This window comes from Brachyistius frenatus, unplaced genomic scaffold (genome assembly GCF_029030835.1).
Source record: "Brachyistius frenatus isolate BFR_SWC_R1_liver_20210118 unplaced genomic scaffold, ASM2903083v1 Contig_310, whole genome shotgun sequence".
Lineage (NCBI taxonomy): Eukaryota > Metazoa > Chordata > Actinopteri > Embiotocidae > Brachyistius > Brachyistius frenatus.
The window spans coordinates 51,949-73,942 of record NW_027210909.1 but is presented as its reverse complement, the minus strand read 5'-3'; the positions used below and the strand labels follow the sequence as shown (position 1 = coordinate 73,942).

Here is a 21,994-nt window from a genome sequence, read left to right as displayed (position 1 = left end):
CGAGTTTAGTCGTTTAAAAGTTCAACGTTTAACACACCTTTTGAAGCGCTTCCTAAAACACATTTTTACTGGCTGTGATCTTTTGCCATTTCTTCTTAAACTCCTACTCCTGTTCTAATGTTATCTGTGTTTTTTATTTTCTTCTATGTGTGTTGTTTTTATTATTTTATTCTTTAATCTGTTATTACTGGCTTTATTCTTTTCTTTGCCTTCTCTTGTCTGTCTTTCATCTCTGTAAAGCACTTCGTAAACCTTGTTTTAGAAGGTTGATGTACTTATTGATGTAGTAATACTCAAGATGTCTAAAAGAGAATGATTTGCCATCTCCTCTTTGCTTTGTATTATGTCCAGTGAGGAAGTACTCTGATTGTTTACTTGAGAATAATTTGGCGTACCAATACAACAAAGTAAAAATACAAGTTCCGCAATGGAAATTGGACTCAAAGCACAGAAGTATTATCAGTAAAATGTAAGGTATGAAAAGTAAAAGTACTCATTCTGCAGAAACAACAAAATGTAAATACATGTACTTGTGATTCAACTACAAAGTAGGTTACATCAGATTTCTATCTAACTGATGTAGTGTGGTGGCAGTGCCCGGATAGGGAATAAATCATTGATTTCACTTACTATATATCGTGTTTTTTTACAGCACCAAGATGCAGAAACGTCCTGTTGCACACACCTCTTCAGCAATCCAGTTCACTGTGACCACTACTTCTTACACACACTTTTGGCCCGATCTGCCACGCAGCAGAGTGAAGGGCGTTTGAAATAAAGTAGTTGCAGGAAGTGATTGTACAAGTGAACAAGGGGAAAGAGCTGTTGCCTGTTGACGTTGCTTGTGGCTCAGCGTCATGGCGTGAACGCACTGTTGGTAGAAAAGGCTTTCAAAATGAAATAATTCATATAACTCCTCAGGTGTTGACACCTCGGCCAGTCGCAGTAAAGTAGGTCGACCGCGACCCAGGTGGTGACTCTTATGCAGGGCTGGCTCTGCTGCGCATACTCTCCCGCGCACATTCATTCATGCCTTGCGGACACGCAAACTGTTACGACCAATCAGGACTCTCCTCGTGCGACGGAAGGGAGAGACTTCACAGCTCCGCTACAAATAGTCTGTGGCACAGCACATGTTTTATGTTATGCGCCTTCAGGTCGCCACTTCAGAGCGACCGAAGTGACCTCGTGGTAGTCACCGTTTCACCATTAACCAAACATAACCAGACTTGGCCCAGATCTCTCTGGAACCTGGAAGGACAAACCCAACTTCTCCTACCGTTACTTAGTTACTCGCAGGGTTGCAGCCCTGAAGAAACTTTTCTTCAATTTTAAAAGAAAACAAAGGGGAAGCAGCGTGGGAGAAATCGAGGTCGGAGCTCTTATTTCACACTTTCTGCAGTTATAAGAAGACTTGAAAGGAAAACAAAAACCAGCGCGGAACTTAACTTCTCCATCCATCCATCCATCCAGCCATCCTTCGAGAGCTCTCTGCAACACAGCACCTGCAAAACATGACACGAAGATCCTGCGCGATTTACGCGGTGGGGATCATCTGCGCTCACCTGCTGATCGTTGGGATCGGTTTGGTTGTGGCTCAAGTTTTCCGCACTTTGATGCACAACCGGCTGAAGAAGGTAAAACAAATAAATAAAAAGCATTTGCATCCTGAGAACTTTCTCGAGCACTCGGCCAGTTGCCTCTGAGGGGCAGTTTGGATGACTAATATCGTGCTTTTCTTTTTCTTCTTTTGAATGGGCTGCTGTGTACAAGTATTGAGAATGACAGAAACCATTACAATGACAGGATTGTTCTGTATGATCCTCACTCATCCACAGGTCCGCTACTGTTTGCAAACTTTAGAGGATTAGATTGAAAGCTCGCTGGTATGCTTGATTGCAATCACGATTAATTCCATTGTTTTTCATTATCAGTTGTGTCAATTATATTTTTTGCTCACTGATAATTAGTAGAAAAAAAACATCATTTCTTCGCAGAGCTGAACGTGATGTGAAGAATGAATTGATTATCCAGTTGCAGATCACTTTTGAGCCCCTCAGCTCTTGTTGTTTCAGCTCTACTTTGCACGCAGTTGAACTACATTGGGATGTAAGATGTGCTAACGCCATGACTCAAAAACAATAAGTGACTCCAAACTTTGAATACATTTTAGCAGCAGACCAAAGTATACAATCTTCTCCCGTTTATAACGTGTTATTTGCTGATGTTGCCTCCCAGAGGGAGTAGCTCTGACTCTTTGAGGTGGATGAGGTATGGGTTATTCATGGGAAATTATAGGTTCACCAGCCAGCCATATGCAATCAGCACTTTCTCTTCTATACAGCTGGACTATCTTGGTCAAAGTTCCTGTTCCATGAACTTACATTGAAAGACTTTATTAGAAAGACTTTTTGAAGCAGATTGTAGATACAAAGGAATTCCTAATTCTGATGCTGATGCATGTTTCTGCCTTCAATAATGTTATTTTGACAGAAGGTGGCTTAAAGTTGAACTCTGCAGCTGAGAATACGTGTTTGGTTGGTATTGCTTGTCTTGGATATTGGATGGAATTTTTTACACGTGTCAAATAAAAACCGAGTTTGTAATAAAAGAAAAATGTTAAAATGTCTGACCTCAGTGGGGAAATTTATCTTCACCACTTTAAGAGTAATTAGCAAAGAAAGTTTTTCTTTCTCCCTCGCATTCTCCATCTGTCTTTTCTCAGTGTGTCTTATGGTTAACTGTTCCTCTGCCTCTTTTAGTGATGCTGGTACACAAATGTTTATTTGCAAGAGTTGGAGGTGAGGCTCAGTGAAGTCGAGGTGTGACTCCGCTCCATAGAAACCCAAACGTTGGCTGCCAGCCGGGCCCCAATAGCCAAGTCACACCAACAGGCGAGCAAATGAGGCAAACCATTCCCTTGACTAAAATGACTGATTTCTCTGGGTTTCAACATTGTTGGAAACATTTTGAATGATGTAAGTAAACTAGTCAACAAAATATATAACATGCGTCCAGCTGTTTTTACCCATTTTAGTTCCGATAAGTTTGACGTTAATACAGTTATAAGAGGGGAGAGGAACAGTTTGAGCTGAACAGCAACATTGCGACGTCATTGCGAGACCGATTATCCAAATACTTGCAGATTTCTTAAAAAAAACAAGTCGTAGAGTTTAAGTAAACAGTTGATAATGAAAGTTGTTTGTTAATTGTGAAGATTGTTTCCAGACACTTACGTGGTGGGTGCACTTTGTCTGTAGAAATGGACATTTAAACTTATGCAAACATCAGTATTGTCAAGCACATGTACTTGTCTCACTCAACTCAACTTTTAACCTGCAGTTTAAATAGCCCTCAGGTGTTTGACCTTTAGCCTCAGAGGCAAAGAAGTCAACGGACTGCAAAAAGAAATATGCACACTATCAGGGGTCATCAGGGGTTTCATTCAGTTTCATAATCTCATGGCATTGTAATCAAAACAAAATCTAAATTTATCATTCAGATTTAATGGCAAAATAGATTAAATTCACAGAGGAGTCAGTTTACTTGTTCTCGTTCTCATTTGAATAAATCTGCTAACAAAAGACAGGGCCGAAAAGGTCTTGCATACCCTTTTGACACGTGAATTATTCCACATCGGCATCTAGCCAACACTGGTTTATGTTAAGTAAAGACAGTTCACATTCTCAACATGCAGTTACTGTAAAAGTCTGCTTTCGTCCACCTACTGTTTTGTTTAGACATATTTTAGTGCTGTATTATGAATTTGTTTGGCAAAAAAAAACCATCACATAGCTGCTAATAAGATCAAACGCAACAAGCTAACACAAATGTTAAGTACTTAACCACTGATGCTTTAAAGTCGGTCAATTGTTCAACTCTGAGTCAATTATAAATTTCTCTAATTCCAATTGGTGGGTATGTTTTTGTTGTATGAGCTGACATTGCTCACATACCTGCGGTTCACACCGCAGTTAAAAAACGATTCCGCAGACTTCCGCAGCTGCACTGCGGTGCAGCGCCACTTTTACTCCAGCTGGACGCAGCCAAGTAGGATAAACGGAGAGGGGGGCGGGGCCTGTGTAGACTTAGATACAATTATAAACATATAGAAAGGGGCTTAAACTTTATTATCGAAGCAAAATAAAACAGTGTGAAAACGGAATTTAACCATTTCAATAGCAAGACGCACATTATGAACTTGAAAACAACAACCTAGGGCTGCAAATAACGATTATGTAAATGATCATCTAATCTGTCAGTGACGCCTTCCCAGATGGTTCACTTTACTTTAATAACAGTGTTGGCCCACATTTGGTCATATCATATGGCACGCCTTCATCCCTATTTTCATATCAAGCCTGCTTCTCCATAACAGGTTTCACATCGCTTCTCCCCAAGAGGTTTAGGATTGACTTTAGAGGTCAAGGAAAATATTCAAGGCTTTCCACAGTAGTGCAAAGAGTTGGTCGTAACGTTGAAAATATCCTCTTTAATTTTCATTGAGGTCTTTAGCTGCAGAAAGTGGAGCTTCCAAATATTGAATAATGTGGTGTTAATTATTGACTGTAGATCCAATTGTGCAGACACGATTTCGATCACAGACGTATCAACTAGTCATTACTCTATTTTAAAACTTTCACACTTGAAATACTTTTTTCAGGTGAAGTACTGTTGAAGCCAAAACAACTGAGAAAATAGACAGAGCAAGGAAGTTGTTGGAGTGACTGATAAAATAAACAAAAATCTTCATCACTGACAGTTTATTCTTGTTTAACTAGCATATTTACACTTACAATATTTGTTTCAAGCTTGTCAGTTACAGTGATAAAAACACCCTGTTTATCTCTAGACGGTCAGATGGGGCTGTATGGAAGTGTTTGGGCTTGGATGGTAGCGCTTTAGATAGAAGTTTATGAAGTTACTTTTATAGACCCTTCAGGACAACAAGACCAGTTTGCGCTGGGTCGTAACCAGGATATCAAATTACCAAGGTCAAGAGAGCTTGGGTCAGTGATTACAGGTAGTCTGAGGACGAGGTTTGAGGTTGAGGTTTCCTGATTCTGATGGCATAATCTTAACATTTCAAAAGCACTTTCAAATGCTGTTGCAGTTTACAGTCTTAAATACAGCAGGGTTTGTGGTGGCAATTTGGAAGGTCTTTCTTTACTTGAAGCACAGACAAAATTTAAATGAAGTTAATGTCAAAATGCATCTTTTTTTTCTTCTAGTTAAGAAACGAGTTAACAACCTCTACCGCACTTTCTTAGTAACGATCAATAACCGACCATTCCACACAGCTCTTGTTATGACGCTGTATGTTTGTGGATTTATGATGATTCAGGTAGTCTGTTCCACCAGATGTTGGCTGTGATCCACAGTTTTGCTTTTTGCCAACTGAAAAGAGAGTGAAGAAGAGATAAATATTGTTTCACCATGGACAGAAGTCTCGAGTTTGTGTGTAAGAGTCTATTTAACCAAGTGTAATGTAGATTTTGACATCATAAAACCATATAGCAACAGTACACAAAACATAAAGGGATTCACTGTAGTGCACGATGTTTGACCACATACTTTTACAACTTAAAAAATGAATTCACCTTCACATGTTTTAACACATTCAGACGTACGTTTGCAAAAAGAATCAAGTCTCATCAAGTTTTGGTTTTATCTGGAAAACAATATCTTATGCGGTAAAATATATGTGTGTGGCAGAAATCCACAGAAGTCCCTCACATGCTGACATACATCTGCTGGCCTAACAGTATGATGTATTTCAGCTGTATCAGGTTACTGCCTTACCCCAGTTGCACCAGTGTGAAGGATTTCTTCCCACAGATACCCTCCCAGCGGTACACTCTCTTTGTGTGCTAAGCCTCTTTCGCACTGCCAGGTTTGTTGGGAAATCGGCTGGGTTGGCAGCCGCTCAACTGCCATCCAAGTCAACCCGGGTCCGAATGCAATGTCTTGATTATGAGGCAATGGTGAAAAACGGTGAAAAACGACTTGTTCCTCAGTAGGAATTTGGTAATTTTACATCGACCAGACTAGTCTAGACTAGACTAGACTAGACTAGACTAGATTAGACTAGACGGAGTGGCTTGTGGCCCCTCGCTGGTGGTCTGCTGGGTTTCCATCAGCGTTTGAGTTTGGACTCAAATATTTGAACAACTGTGAATTTATTCTAAAACTATTAACATGATTCGAGACAAAGGCTGTAAGACCACACATGACTTGTAACTAAAGAGAGTTCATTTTATGTAATTAAAAAGGGAAGTAAGGCTCGACCTGATGGCCCAGTGCTTGAGGTGCACATCACATGGTCAAAAATGCCCTCAGCTGCCAAGTCCCCAGTTCAACTTTTGGCCGATTGGACTTTTGTTGCATGTAAATCCTCGCTCCCTTTCCCACATTTTCTGTCCGCCTCTACTGCAACTATAGAAGATAGGCAATACGCTAAAAAATGGAAATAATCTCTAAAAGGGAAATGAACCTAAAGACAGACTGAACACAATAAAAGCAAACAGGCTGAAGCCGGCCAGGCTGGTACGCAAGTTCTTTCATACGCAGGGCCAAAATGTATCCTAGTTGGAGGACTGTGGTTAATAAATAAAGGTTTATGTCAGTAGAAATCTAGTAATAGTAATTTTCTTATTAAAAAAATATATATTGTCAAAAACAACCACTTGCCAATCGTTTAGAAACTTTCTCTTACCAGTGTGCATTCTTTGTAGATTTCATAGATGAGACATCTATTACTACTTTTTAGCTTCACAAAATGTACATTTGGGAGTCATTACGGTTTGGATGTTACAGCCCTTAAGAATAAGGAGGATAAGAAGCTTGTCAAATGCCGTGGTGGGCCAAAACAAAGAAGGCTGCTGAAATGGATCCAATAGAAGTTAAAACGTATCACTCAAAGCCACAAATGTGATCCTCCTGCTGGTGGGAGAGGAAAATCTGGATCGCTGCAGTCAGCTGGATGATATCTTATAGTCGATATTTCATTCTGGAGCAAAGTGTTGGCCTGAGATCGCCGTCCATAGAGCCATACCAGCTCAGCTCAAAATGTCACAAATAAAAAAAAATTTAAAAACGCCTTCAGATAAATACCTTTAAATTTGTGTAATCCATGTAGTGAGATCTTTATAATAATCAGACTTTCTCTAGGTTGTGTTTGAGTCAACCAGCAGTCCGCCACTATAACCACTTCAGCGAGTTGGTAGCCACTGGGTGTTCATGGTCAATGTGAAACTGAATGGACCGTAATATGCTTTTGATGCCTTCAGTAACAGCAGGGTTGGACTTCACTTCAGCTGGTGGAGCTTTGGGGTTTTTGGCCACTTCTGAGGCAAACCCATTTAGAGTATGCAAAGCCTGTGCACTATGACTGGAGGCTTTAATAAAGAGCCTCTTGCTGTGCCCAGTGTTGTCCACATCTATGCATGTGAATGTCTCCACATCAAAGCACTGGTTTTATGTGTATTTGTGTATACACCTGATCCATGTATTTTCATATCGGGAGTGGTGCAAGCATGGCGGTGGTAAGTGCTGAGATAAGAAGGTTTCTCTGTTCCTGTTTTCGATGTATTTTACATGGCATGCTGGGAGGGTTTGCTATATTGTTTGCTTGTTCGGAGCATGAAAGAGCGACATAGAAAGACCACGCTCTCCCTTCCTCAATCTAAGGTGACAGCTTTATTGTCCTTGGCCACTCAGCTAAACTTTTGTCTCTGAACAAGTAGAGAGGACCCCAAACGAAGAGGGGGCTCGTTGAGCTCTTCTGTGCTTTGTTTCACACCGAAGTATTGCTGTTAACTTGAGCACAAGTCTGACACAATTAGGCCAAAGTGAGATTTCTGCAAACTGGGACATTTTAGTCCAGTGACATTTGCTGTGAGAAATCTTTCTAACGAAACCAGGCAGCTGCACTTCCAGGGCCTCACAAGGCTCGGTCCTGAGGAATGTGGCTCACATCATTAAGGTCGGAGTCCTGCACAAACAGTGGCCATCCAGCTCTCTGTATCACATGATCTGTCAGCGGCTCGCCCCCCCCCCCCTCCCCCCGAGTGCCCGTTGTCATTGGCAACTGCTGACAATGGAGCGGTGGAAGGGTCTCCCCTTCGTACCGTTCATGTGTGCAGCCAATGCTCTTGTCCGAAGCGCCGACAGCAGCTCCCCCCCCCAAGTATGTTTTTGTTCTCTGGGTTGTTTTTACTCAGAACACATTGTGGCAACTTCACTCAAAACATGTGCTTGCTGTTGCTGAAATCTTGCACTTTCTGTGGAAAATACATCATCTGCTGAAACTCCCTTCAACAGAAAAACACTCCCAGTCACAGTCATATACCAAGCAGAAATATGAACTGTTGAAGTACATCGTTTGCGCAATCCGAGTTAAGGGCATTGGATTTGATTTAAGATTTGATTTGCTGCATCATGTTGAATTTTAAACTGAGATTTGTACTTTATGTCTCAACAGGAGATTGTTTTGGTGGAGGGCAGCCGTGTGTTTGGGTCATGGAAATCCCCTCCCCCTCCCGTGTACATGGAGTATTTCTTCTTCAATATGACCAACATGAAGGAGTTTCTTAAAGGGGCCAAGCCGGAGGTCAACCAGGTCGGCCCCTACACATACAGGTAGGGTGCAGGAGCAACTTTCACGAAGACAGACACAAAATCTGGAACATGGAACTTCCCAAACTTCTAGTCGCAAATAATATTCCATTTCATTCATATTTACTTTGGATTGACTGTAAAAGCAATAAGAGCTCTTGAAGGAAATCTTTGAAAACATAGAAGACAATGGTTTTTAATAAAGCTCATTGATACTGCTTTTTTAAGCCAATACTATTAAGACTAAAAGAATTCTGATAAGGATAATAGCATAATATTCGTTCTTCGACTTCAGTCGTAATTTAGTAAAAAAAAAACAGAAATAGCAAAATGTCTCATTTCCCCAGGCACTTTTTTCTGCCTTATGTTCAGTAAGACAAAGTTTTCATATCAACACATATTGGTCAACATATATACTAGTAAAATTGCTCAATCGTGCCCTAGTTTGTACAGTATGTTCACACTTACTTTAGATGACAATTTTCAAGTGCGATACAGAGACTAGACAAATACAATCCATTGAAAACACTGCCGCAGCTATTTGCATTAAAGGGAAAAGGCTTCTTCTGCTTCTCCACTTCCTCATTTGCGTTCTCTTCATTTATTTTGGGTTTCTTCCAGATATTATGAAGCATAAAAAATGCTGATGTCTGTGGTTAATGTTATTAGCCCTGAAGATCAGACAAGGGGTCTCATATCTGTCATATGAGTTCTGACAAGAAACCTTTTTTTTTTTTCTCTAAATTTAACCCACTGAAACCTTAAATAAATATCAAGGTTCACTCTGAAAGCACCAAAAATGTTACAACAGTGCATGTCAAGATCATCTGCCTCTGCCAACTACCCTTAACTGTCTGGGTTAACTAAATTCAAATGGACATGTCAAATAGTTGTGTTGTGTAATATAAATCATTTGTTAATCTGAGTTTACTGTGCACTGCCTTTTACATTTTTAACTAATACATGAAGTTTATTTGTCACAAGAGTTCGAGAAAATTGAAAGACTACTAATGTTTTGTCTCATTGTGTTTGCACAGGGAGTACAGGTACAAGGACAACGTGAGCATGTTGGCAAATGAATCAAAAGTGTCCGCGTACAACACCAAAAGCTTTGTGTTCATGAGAGAGAGGTCTGTGGGTGATCCAGCTGTGGATAACATCACCACGGTCAACATCCCCGCTTGGGTGAGTCACGAGCCAAAGGTCTTAGACAAGCAGAGGAAAGTGGGTGTCCAAGTGGGGGAAAGAGGAGTGTGTGTTTTGTAGCTTGCACAATTTCCTTCTGCACTTTGATTCATTGTTTCCTCAACATCTTCTCAATGATCACCGCCTCTTATTCTCGCATTATTTCCCATGTCTCCTTGTCTTTGCTGCCCTTCCTGTCTCTAGGCCGTAATGAACCAAGCCAAAAACAGTTTCTGGAGGGCCTCCTTGGTGTCCATCTGGATGAACACTGTGAATAGCGGCTTGTTCACTACTCGCACTGTGGATGAGTTGCTCTGGGGCTACGAAGACCCCCTGCTTGTCCGCGTTGCTGCCACCAAACCTGACGTGGAGAAGATCTTTGGCCTCATGTACAAGGCACGTATACAGCTCCAACAAATAATTAAAGCTGATGAACCTTTTCAAATTACAGCTGCAGGTGTTGTTGTTGTTTTTTTTTCTCTGGAGAGGAAATTTGAGTGTTTGTAAAACACATTTTAATAACCAGAATGTTTGTTTTTGGATTTAGAAAAATGGAACTAATGATGGGGAATTTATCTACCACACCGGAGTACAGAACTACTTGGATTACGGTCGGGTCGAAACATGGAAGGGTCAAAGGTAGTCTCACACAAACACACTGTCTTCATCCACAGTGATGAAACTTCATGGGATAACTCTCGGATTAACAAACTTCTCAATGCTCAGGCTCTAATTCTTTGTGCCGCTAAATGGGGGAGCGCTGGCTGTGTCTCGCAGCCTATTCTTTTGCCTGGCGGTCTTGGCCATTTCCCTCAGCGCAAAGCACATGGCAGGAAATACTGATACTTGGAATGTCTTAGTAATGGCTTTTTAATGACCTTTCTTATCCAATTTAATTGTATTTGTTCCATTGGAGTATCTAATTACCCTTTTACTCCTGGGAAATGACATATTTTTCCAACTGTAACTTTCAGATAAAAACATGTTTGATCATCAAAACATACTATTGTAATTTACTGTTGTTAAGATGGACATGATAAGGTTGTTGCCTTTGCAAGTAGAGATTTTGTAAACAGCATACTTTGTTTTCTGTTCTGTTTTCGTTAGTATAAGATAAATCTGGACTCAAGTGAAAGCAGTCTTTGGTTGTCTTGCAGACAGTGCACATTTTATATAAACATCGAGACAGTTGCCAGAGATACAGTTCCCGTATCAAGATGACGCCTTTTTGAAATCTTCTTTTAAATTTTAAAAAGACATGAAACTCTAATGCATTTGGACTTTGTGTTGCTTTACAGCCAGCTGACTTTCTGGACTTCTAACCAAAGCAACGCCATCAATGGATCAGATGGAAGCGCTTTCCATCCTCTGCTGGAAAAGAATGAACGCATTTACATCTTCACCCCAGACCTGTGCAGGTACAGTTCAGCACCACAGCGCCTTCCTGCTGCCTGCATCTCTCATGTGCTATGACTTTAAGCACTTAACTCACCATACTTTCATTGTTATTTTCCTCTGAGTGAGTGAGTGAGTGAGTGAGTGGGTGAGGACATTTTAAATATTGTTACATGAATATTGTTGGAGTAATAGCAGTTTGTTTCCATGCTAGCAGCATGGCTCCGCAGCTGGTCCACCTCTTTGGTTCAGAGTGAAATATTCAACAACTGCTCCAATGATTGTCACAGATTCTGGTATAAAGATCCATGATGATCCGAGGATTGACCTTGTCTCCAGCACCGCCATGAAATTGACATTTCTCACTTTTAGTGAAATGTCATGACAACAATTAAATGGATTGTCAACATTGGTACAGATGGTGCTCAGAGTATGAGTCCTAATGATCCTGTGACTTTCTCTGTTGTCCCATGAGCAGCTGTGCCTAAGGGTTGGTTCTTTGGAAGATTACTGCAGTGGTCAGACACATCCCACCTCGTCCAGCACCAGCAGCATGTTTGCCTGATTGTGCACTAAAATGATCTGCCGTTACACTAGCAAAAGTCTAATTAAACCGGTCCTAAATGCGCTATTAATCTGTCTCAAATACAAGGAGTTATATTATGTGTCATTACAGACAAGTAGACTGGCAGCAACACGGGTTTGACATTGACATTGTACCTGAGATTGGTGGGATCATGAATTGATGTGCATTCCTGGAACATGACCCAGCATACTGAGATGGAGACTTTCATATCTGGTATGGAAATAATGTTCACAGGCTCTGGATCCCTTGGATTGTTATCATACCATCCTGACAACAAACAAATAGCACTGCCGGTGACCTCTGTTTACTGTTGACTGTTCTGCCTATACTGTGAGGGCTTTCTGAAAGACTAATGTGCTGTTTTCCAGAAAACATTTACTTAAGGCTAACTAGAAGACGAATGTTTCTCTGCAGTTTCATGGAAATGAAGGGCTGGTGAGCGAAGGGGGAATGAGAATGAAAAATCGAGCACGTTGCGGTTGTTGACGAGTATTGATTTGAGCTAAACACGGAACAAATATCACATCTTGAAAATATCTGCCAGAAATGTTCTCAACTATTGCTTGTGGGGGTACTGAAAATCAAAGAAGGATCCTGGAGGAGTTCAGAGCCAAGATGTCTTCATTGAAAGCTTGACGAATGCTGAGAGCACTCTGAATGACTAATAGTTCCTTTGGGTTTGATTTTGCAAATGTTAAGTCTTGTTTGTTGCAAAACATAAGCAATGTGTCCCCAGAAAACAGCCTTGACCTAAAAAAACAGAAGCTGCTGCCGACATCTTGCCCTTTTTGTCGAGCATGGAAAGAATGTGCTGGAGTGGTGTGGCTGTACCTTTGACTCTGATTGGACCTGTGTCAACAAAAAAAAAACTCTCCCAAATATTTGCTGGACACTTTCACCTACTTCTTCATTGCCTGGTGGAGTCATCAGGGTGGCCTGTGTTACTGCGACTAAAGGGAAGACTCCCCCTCTGTTTCCTGTATTTTTTAACATAATGTCTAAAGGAAATGTTTCTGTAAATCATACATGCAACCTCCCACACAGTTAAGCCCCTGTCAGATAAACACAACACCACTTTGTGTTGCAAATTTGTGTTTGGCTAAATCTGATCTGCAGGTTTGAAAAAACTACTTGAATTCCCATCTGCATGCTGACGTGGTGGTGACCCTTTGGTCCACTAACTGACAGCTGAGCCACAAAAAGTTTTGATGAATTGCAGACAGGTGTCATTGTTTAAATACCAACTCGCATTTTGCCAAACACTAATCTTTCCTACGGCCACGATCAAAAGTTTAACTGATGTGATTTGATTTGTTATAGATAGCGTATATAAATCAAAAGTCACAGAAAATAGTAAATAGTAGAGAAAGTACATTCTCCCATCTCTTTTCTGGCCTTTAATTTAATTTCAAATAAAAATGACATGTTTTACACCTGCACTATCTCACATCATCTGGCACACTGTTCCTAATTTTGTCCCTCCATATATTCAGGATTTTTAAAACAACCGTGTTTTTTGCTTAGTTCATCTGAAATCATTCCCAGCAGCACAAAGCGGAGGCTTACAGTCCTGTTCTCGTGCAGAAACACACATGGTTTCTTACTTGGCGTCTCTCACCAAGGTCAAGGGAAAGGTCTGTATAGTATTGTTGCACAACTGGTGGGCCGCATCCTCCCAGCCAGTTGGCAGACACTGTATAGAGCGCTTTGTTCTCGATGCAAATAGTCGGGATTCCCCCGACAGGACAGACCTGCAGACACAAGGATGGACTGCACACAATGATCACACAACAAACATTATACGAGAATTAAAGATTTATGGTTTCTCTGCTCCCAGTACAAAAGGAAGTAAATTGCCACAGCCCAGCATTATTTTTAGGTACGTCAACAGGATTTCAGCATAAAGGTTAAATTAATGGAAAGTCCCAGGCTTTAATGTCAAGTCAGTCTGTGATTTTTCGTTTCATTAATTCAAAGCTTCAAGGTCAGATTCACACTTTTCCAAGTCTGTCTTAAAACAATAGTTTGTTTCCCGTATGAACAGAGAATCAGGTTTTTCTTGCTGTAATCAATCCTCCTTTTAATATTGGCCATTAAGAAATCCCTTCCTGACGCCCACTGTTCTCCTTCCTTCAAAAAAAAAAAAATATATTCCCAAGTTTATGTGGGGCTTATAATAAAGCTATAGTAGCTAAGGAGCTATGAAAAAAAAAATGTATGGTTGCCGCATATACGTGTTGTAATGGTATAAAAAAAAAAAAAAACTGTATTACTGTATTTTTATCACTGGTTTGTCTCCACCAGCCCTGTGGAGAGATCAGGGTCATATTTACACTGTATTCATGCTTGTGGTTTTCACTTTTTTTATTGTTACGTTGGCAGCTGGCAAGTTTTTCCTACATCTTAAATCAGAAAATTTCACGTTAAAGATCTAATATACAGGCTACAGTCTATAACAGCAATAAATTGATGGTTTACAAAATTTTGAGTATTAGAATGATAACACAAGTGCAGTTGTATTTGTAAACAGAGATGAAGAGGATACAAACTGTGAAAATTCTCCAATTACAGTGGAATTGTATTTTAATTTGTATTAGTGATCATGTGATATTTCGCTTCACACTTCAGGTCAATCTACATGGAGTTTGAGAAAGACGTGGAGGTGAAAGGAATCCCAGCCTACCGCTTCACACCGCCACGCTCGGTTTTGGCCAGCAAGGAGGAGAACCCGGCCAACGAGGGCTTCTGCGTCAGCCCGAAAGAGTGCCTGGGTACCGGCCTTCTTAAAGTCAGTCCCTGTCGAAAAGGTAAATGTCAGCTTGTGCAGCACATTTTCTCACCCACACTTCGAATGTTCACATGCCTCTCTCAAGGTCCCGCACCCAGAGTATAAGAAGAAAGAAGAAAGACGAACAGAAATATACTGGGGCCAGTATATTTCTGTTCTGTTTCTGTTCGTCTTTCTTCTTCTGTTTCTTTAATTAGCCGTGCATCCAACACAAAGCCTCTTTGCTTCCACTTTGCCTTGAGCCTCTCTACTAAACTCATAACTTTGAAAGCTGATAAGATCTTTGATTTTTCTTGCTTCGTTCCTTCTTCTTTCTATCGACCCCACTTTAAATGTATTAGGTGTCTAGATGATAATTCACAACACGCTAGTTCTTGTTTTACTGAGGCTCTCCTTTTATTTTCCTTCCTACTATCACCAGCCCACTCATACCCTCTGAATGACCCATGTGACAGAGCTCTCCAGCTCTCTCCACACCTCAGGCACCATCTGACCATGACTGGCCCAGTAGCTGAAGGGGCAGTAAGCCCTGTCACCTGATTCTGCCCTTGAATATGTTCGGCCATTACCTTAGTGCCTGTAGTCACAGCCCAGTTGTCCCACGTGTCTTTTTAAGATTTGTATTTCCTGTTAAAGAAAAAAAAATACACATCACATGGATTATGAATAAAATGCTGTGTTTTAGCTTCTTAATACATTTCAGGACATTTACCTCTTGGTAACTGTTACTTTCTATTAATTTCAGCATCAACATGCAGAGATTTGTAACTTGTTTCAAGGAGGGGAACGTCATGCCGTGTTATTCTTGGACCCGTAGTTACATTGTTGTCGCATTTAAAAGCCGAGATTGATTTGAAACGTTACAGAAGAATATGAATAATGTTGACAAAGATTAAAACAGACGCCATGGATTCGGGTGTGCAAAATGATTTTCATAGTGCACTGAAATGAATGGAGACTGGAGACTGGAGACTGCAGTTCACATTCAGGTTAAGCATAAATTGTAGTTCAATGCTATAAAACATACAGAAACGTTGGTAAGATTAAGTTAAAGCACTGCTGATGTCATAAATTTAGCCCCCAACAGAAATTAGGTCAGGTCTGTAGGGTTGCGTTCAGGAGCAGGTGGTGGAGAACGTGTACAGGGATTAACGCCACTCTTAAGAATACAGATACAAATATATGAGTGTCTGCGCTGCGGTGACCTTGCCAGGTTGTCACGTGAACCCCGGTCTTAGGTGACTGCGAGTGTCCAATGTTTTTCTCAAACGTCTGTTGCCAAACACAAGAGCAGGAAAACTGTCACCTCTGCTCCACTTCATCAGCGCCTGTAACTGTGCCAACATCTTTGTGTCGCGGCTGAGAGGACACGTGGCTCTCGCAAAACTGGACCACTTTTGTTGTTGCTAAACTGCAGACATCCAGAACCACCTTGGCTAACGCATATAGGCATGACCTCGCCACAAATGTTTTACTCGACTGGGCGCTTCTTTATCTTGACTGAAGCGTTATTGTCGGAACGCAATGTTTCCTTTTGACAATATGAGGAAGGAACTCAGCAGGCCGAATAAACTTATTTATCTGCATATCAGTTACTGCACTTAATTAGTTGTACAAGTAGCGTTATTGTCCTTTCATAAACCTGTGTTGTTTATTTTCTTTGAAAAATGAACCTTGAACAATCTGCTGTGTCCTGCCAAAAAGGTCAGATCATATCACCATGTGACCTCCTGTTTTTACTGTTTGCTTTGTCCTGATTTAGATCAAACATCAAACAGAAGGAAATCTGACATTAAAATGTGTTCTCTGCCGCTCTTTGATTTCCAATGATAAGACGTTGTTGTGTAAATAGCTCACAGAAACATCTTACTAGTTGGCATTTACAGAGCTGTAATGGGCTGTAATTAAATGAGCACATTGATTAGGAATATAAAGAAACCTCGACCCTTTCCACCGTGGAGGTCTCTGCACAGGTCAAATGGTGCCTTTCATTAAAACGCAACCCATCATCATTTTTACAAGTTTGTAGCATCATTTTTTACATTTCTGTTGCATCACATTCGGTTGCAGTTCAATTTTTGAACTGATTCAATAACATCAGTGTTTACTGAGGCTGTCATTTAATCTTTTGTTTTAATTTGGTGTGAAAATATTTCCACTTTTATTTTATTTTTTTTAAATCTCACTTTTCTTCAGGTAAAATTTGGAGGAAAAAAAACACTTTAGGCCAAAAGTCTAATTGCACTTCTCTCCTCTCTTAGGTGCTCCAGTGGTCGCCTCCTTTCCTCATTTCTACCTGGCAGATGATAAATATGTGTCTGCCATTGAAGGGATGTCCCCTGAAAGGACGCATCACCAAACCTTTCTGGACCTGAACCCGGTACGCCTCCAGGCTTCATCTGGCCTTTTTGCTTTGTAGTTATGATTAGTAACGTTAATGCTGTGACTCATATTTTTTGGTCACACTCCGCTTTGCAATCCGATTTAGAAATATGTAGAAGCAGAGCGTTTCATTCATCTGTGACAGTAAATGCTACATAAAGATGTACTGGTACACCACCCAGTGGTGTATAAGTAATGGTGCAGACGTTACAATGTCAGGCGTCCTCAATATCTTCGTTGTACTGATAAGACGGTGTCATGGGATTTGTTTTGTTGTCTGTGACAACAAGGCTTTCTTCACATTATTAACATCATGTGTATTTTTTTTTATTTTACTCACAGACCACTGGAGTGATTGTACGCGCCAACAAGAGAGCCCAGATAAACGTCTTGATCAGCAAACTCTCTGGATTCCCGTGAGTATCTGTATTCAAACGGACTATTATTTTACACCACTGATGTGTGTGTGTGTGTGTATCTGCTCTGTGTGTGTATGTGATTGCTTCACACTGTGTATTTATAAACAGGAACACCAGAAGCCTGAATGACACCATCTTTCCTGTCATGTTCATCAATGAGGTACGATCTATTGACATAGAAGACGTGCGGAAACACACATTTGTGTCCTGTAAGTGCTGACATGCATATTATGAGTTAGTGGCCAGTTAGGAGACATGATGAACTAATTAAAGGAATCAATTTTTTTTATTTTTAAGAAATACACTTGTTGCTGACAGTTAATTAAGATGATTTAGACCACCCTTGTCTCTCTCTGGTACATGTAAAGAATAGCTGTTTATCTTAGCTTAGCTTTAGTTTAGCTGACCTTGGCCTAGAGTAAAAACTGAAAACAGCGGGGAACAGCTAGCCGGTCTCTCAGGCCTTGTCAACCAGTGTGAGGTTGCCCTGCAATGAGCAGACATTTCTAACAAGTAACTGTTCCTGGCCAGGAAATTGTTCAGCACCATCAAAAAACCCAACTTGTTGTTTTTACACGTATGTTTTTGTAGAACCTGTTTCGACCAAATTAAACCCTTTGAGAAATGCAGATTTTGTTCACATTGGACAGAGACTGTTTTGATGCCAAGCTTACCAAGCCAGCGGCTGGTGACTGGTTTATTATCTTGCGTGTACTTTGCTTGATTTCCTCTTGCCTCGAATGGATCTCTCATATTATTGTGTAATACACAGAGTGTGGTGATTGATGATGCATCTGCAGCGAGAGTACACAAGTTGCTGCTGATCGTCACCTTGGTGTCCAACTTCCCGCTCATTATTGTGGCACTGGGTACCATCATGCTGGCGGTCTTCATCATCCTCCTGGTCCGGGCCCGCAAACAGAAGGTATGAAACCCCATTTTACAGAGTTCTATTCTAATAACTTACAATTCGCTTGCTCCTAATTGTTTTAATTTTGGCACAATTCATTCAGTTAATTAACCACACACACTAATGGCACTGTGCATGTGTTTATCACTGTGTGTCTCTGTGCAGAATGAAGTTAAACGCATTGTGTTTACCAAGCCTCTCTATGCTGTAAATCTTTATGCTTATTTTGCTGCTTTGGTTGTACTTGCTTTATTCAATTTTCTGTCTTGAGTCCTGTCTTGAGTCTTTATTCATTGATTAAATGCCTCTTTAGTCTCAGTGTTATGGACGCAATCACATGTCTTTCACACTACCTGAAATAATTCTGCTGCTTGTACAGTGACCTTATTGTCTTATTGGTTTGAACACGTTAAGATAATGTCGTAATATTACATTTGTATTTAAGATGGCATGCTTAAGGACCCTTCTTAAATATCAGGGATAACTGTACAAAGATGTGGTGAGTTATTAATACTGCTTTTTATCATCAATCTGCCTCTACAGTCCTCTACCGAAGATGACACCTCTTACTCTCCAGTCAGTGACAAAGAAAAGGAAGATCCCCAGAATGGCACTTATATCGGTCTGACACCTAAAGTCGACCCACAGGCTTGAGGAGGAAGACGGGAGAGATCGGGGCTGTGTGAGGCGGGGCGGGGTGGGCGAAGGTTAGATGACAGGGGACGGGTTTTTAGTTGCAAACACACTTAGTTTTACTCATGGAGAGCTACCTGCAGTAAAATCAAACTCAGTGTATTCCCAGAAAAATGTGACACTCATTAAAACATTTCGTGCCAGAGGCCACTTCTTTCTGCTCATTAGTTGCTGATAATGTAAAATTATTGACAGCAGGTTGCAGTTCTCTCATGAACAGAGATGGAGACTGCACTTAAAACAAACACACCCTTTAAATCTGACGAAAGGATAACGGCAGTTATGCTGTTGCTTCACCACGTCATCTGGTCGGCTAGACTGGATTCTTGACTGGCTTTGAACTCGGTGCAACCAGATTTTTTTAGGGACTAACTACTTTGTAACTGGACACTTTGGGGAGCAGGGTCATTAAATCCCTAAACCTTTTAGGTATTATATGTCACTCTCAGGGGGCCTCTGATTAGACGCTGTCAAACTTGATTAAAGCAGAAGACAGAAGCAAAACATACAAGTCTTTTCTGTTTTAACAGTTTTCTATCAGTATTACTATGTCTCATTTGCATTTCTTCCCAAATTGAATGTTACAAAACATTTTCACATCTGTTATTTTCTGTTCATGCACTGTATTTAGAGGGATACCTGTGCAGTGTGTGCACATCGTGTCACCGTACCTGAAATGCCTTCAGAGTACGGCATATGTTTGTATATATATATACATATATATATATACACACACACAGTGTAAGACGTATTGAACTGCTCACATTCTTCTCAGCGTATGATGGGGATGAATATCATGCAAAAACGCTGTATATTTTACTTTGATACTTTAATTTTTGTAAAGTAAGACGTCCTTTGCGTTGTTTTGTAAATGTTAATGAAGAATTGTCTGAATGACGAACATCTCAAGTTAGAGCTTCACCAATGTCTTTCTAGTGCCATAATGAGCGATCAGCCATCTTTAGCCATATGACAGGATTTTTGTTTTTGAAACATTTATTCATACAGTACTGAATTTATGTGTTGACAGTATTTTGCCCTGTATAACTGCTAACACGAACGAACATCGCCATATCAAAATGGCTCCAGTGTTTTAAATGCTGTAGCTGTGCCTTAAAAGGATCAATGTTACTGGATTTTGTTTTTTGTTCCTTTTGTATATATATTTTTTTTGTGTGTGTGAAGACAATGCCATGCCATATCAACACATCTACTCTCAAGTGCATATTATTTTCTTCCAGCTACCAAACAAATATTTAGCATACAATTGCTAAAAATGAATTTTGTATAGCCCGCAAGGACAGACTGCTCTGCTTGATTGCCAGGTCGTCGTGGCATCCTGGTGATGACAATTTTGGAGTTCAAGTGCCATTTAATGTAATATAAAATATGCTGCAGAAATACTCAATCTGAACTGTGAGCATCGCTTTTATTACTGCGCTTTTATTTTTGTTGTAACATTGTAAGGATGAATGAGTTATTTCTGACCAGCTCATTAGATGCACTGCAATAATCGACAATGAATATATCAGATGGTAGTGGAGAGATTATTTACTTCTTCATTTGATTTTAAAATTTGTATTTAATTCATACTTTATTTCCAGTTATGCACAATAAGAAAACCTAATAAAGACAGTGAAAATTTATGCAGAGCGCCTAATGTAGTAGTTATAAATTCATGAGAGGGTGAATTAATGGTTTAATCCAATTTTTGTTGCAAAAGAACACAGTATTACACAATATTAACGTAGTTGTGGGTAAAGAGAATAAATTATTTTGTTACGTTGATAAAACCAAAACACCGAAAGAACTACATGGACTCTACAATGGGCTAGTTTGTGCCATACTTTGATTACAAATTGTACCTTCTGAAGTTATTGTTACTGCTGTAACCACATATTCTTCTAATTGCCGGCTTGTTTTGAAATGTTGACTGTTAATACTGTTTTTACGCTGTACACAAAAATAAAAAAGTAGTTTCGGGAGATGTGTCTTTCTCACTTCTCAAGTGTTTGCCTCTTTTTTGTGAGACAGATGTTGGACATCCATTCCACTGCTTCCCAAATCTGATTTATATAAAAGTAATTGCTAAACAGTATGGTTTTGCACCCTCAGATATGCTCTGCAAGAATAGAAGCCTGATTCTGGATTAACTGATAATGCTGAATAGTAATAAAACACAGGTTTCCTTAAATCATTTTCCCATACAGGTTCAAAACATTGGGTCTGTGTGGCTCCATTTTAGGACAAGGCTTTGTTTAATGCTTTTAGAGTAAAGAAGAAATCCGGCTGGTAGGGTTAGGTTAGGTTAGGTAGTTACTTTATTAATCCTCGAGGGGAAATTTTTTCGCTACAGCAGCATACAGAAGCAATAAGATAATAATAGAATAATAGAAAAGCAATAAAATAGCAGTAAAAAATATAAAATGCACAGTATATACAGTACAGTATATATCTATATATATTATATACAAACAACCAAGAAACACAGTCAACAGTGTTATTGTTATGTGATGGATTTTGCCAGAGGTGAGTTATTGTACAGTCTTATTGCGGAAGATTGAGGAATCTTTTGGAGAAAGTGCTCCGCTGTCCCTGCAGCAGGTGGTGGAGAGGGTGGTCAGGATTATCCAATATGGATAATAGTTTGTTCAGCGTCCTCCTCTCCACCACCTTTTCCAGGCTGTCCAGTTTGTAGCCGATGATGGAGCCGGCCTTCTTAACCAGTTTGTTAAGTCTGTTGGTGTCACCGGCTCCAATGCTGCTCCCCCAGCAGACCCCAGCGAAGTACAGTGCACTGGCCGCATTTGTGATATTTGTGAGAAAAGAGATATTTAAAAAGTGAAATGATGCTATTAGTTAAACTACAGGATCTTTTTTTAAAAAACTGTCTAAAGAACCAGTATTATCCAAAATTTGCATTTTCATAAACATTTATATGTCACAACTTTTCAATAATAGCATTTTCAATGAGTTCACAGTAGTCCTGCGGCAGTAGTGTTCCCTATCCCGGACACCAG

General features: G+C 40.2%; 1 protein-coding gene across 3 annotated transcripts; it reads left to right on the top strand.

Annotated features, from left to right (window-relative positions):
- Positions 1 to 1,140: 1,140 nt before the first annotated feature.
- On the top strand, positions 1,141 to 20,959 carry LOC138635477 (lysosome membrane protein 2-like). Of its 3 annotated transcripts, XM_069722965.1 has the most exons (14): positions 1,141 to 1,372; positions 1,474 to 1,637; positions 8,483 to 8,640; positions 9,654 to 9,801; positions 10,006 to 10,197; positions 10,349 to 10,440; positions 11,100 to 11,219; positions 14,411 to 14,589; positions 16,832 to 16,950; positions 17,295 to 17,368; positions 17,480 to 17,531; positions 18,144 to 18,296; positions 18,447 to 18,488; positions 18,825 to 20,959. In XM_069722965.1, exons 2-14 carry the CDS (start codon positions 1,515 to 1,517, stop codon positions 18,933 to 18,935), a joined length of 1,563 nt encoding a protein of 520 aa, XP_069579066.1. In that variant the 5' UTR covers positions 1,141 to 1,372; positions 1,474 to 1,514; the 3' UTR covers positions 18,936 to 20,959. The 3 variants fall into 3 exon arrangements, with proteins under 3 accessions (XP_069579066.1, XP_069579065.1, XP_069579067.1); XM_069722964.1 differs by having other exon boundaries at positions 1,141 to 1,637; XM_069722966.1 differs by lacking the exon at positions 18,447 to 18,488 and having other exon boundaries at positions 1,141 to 1,637.
- The last annotated feature ends 1,035 nt before the right edge of the window (positions 20,960 to 21,994 follow it).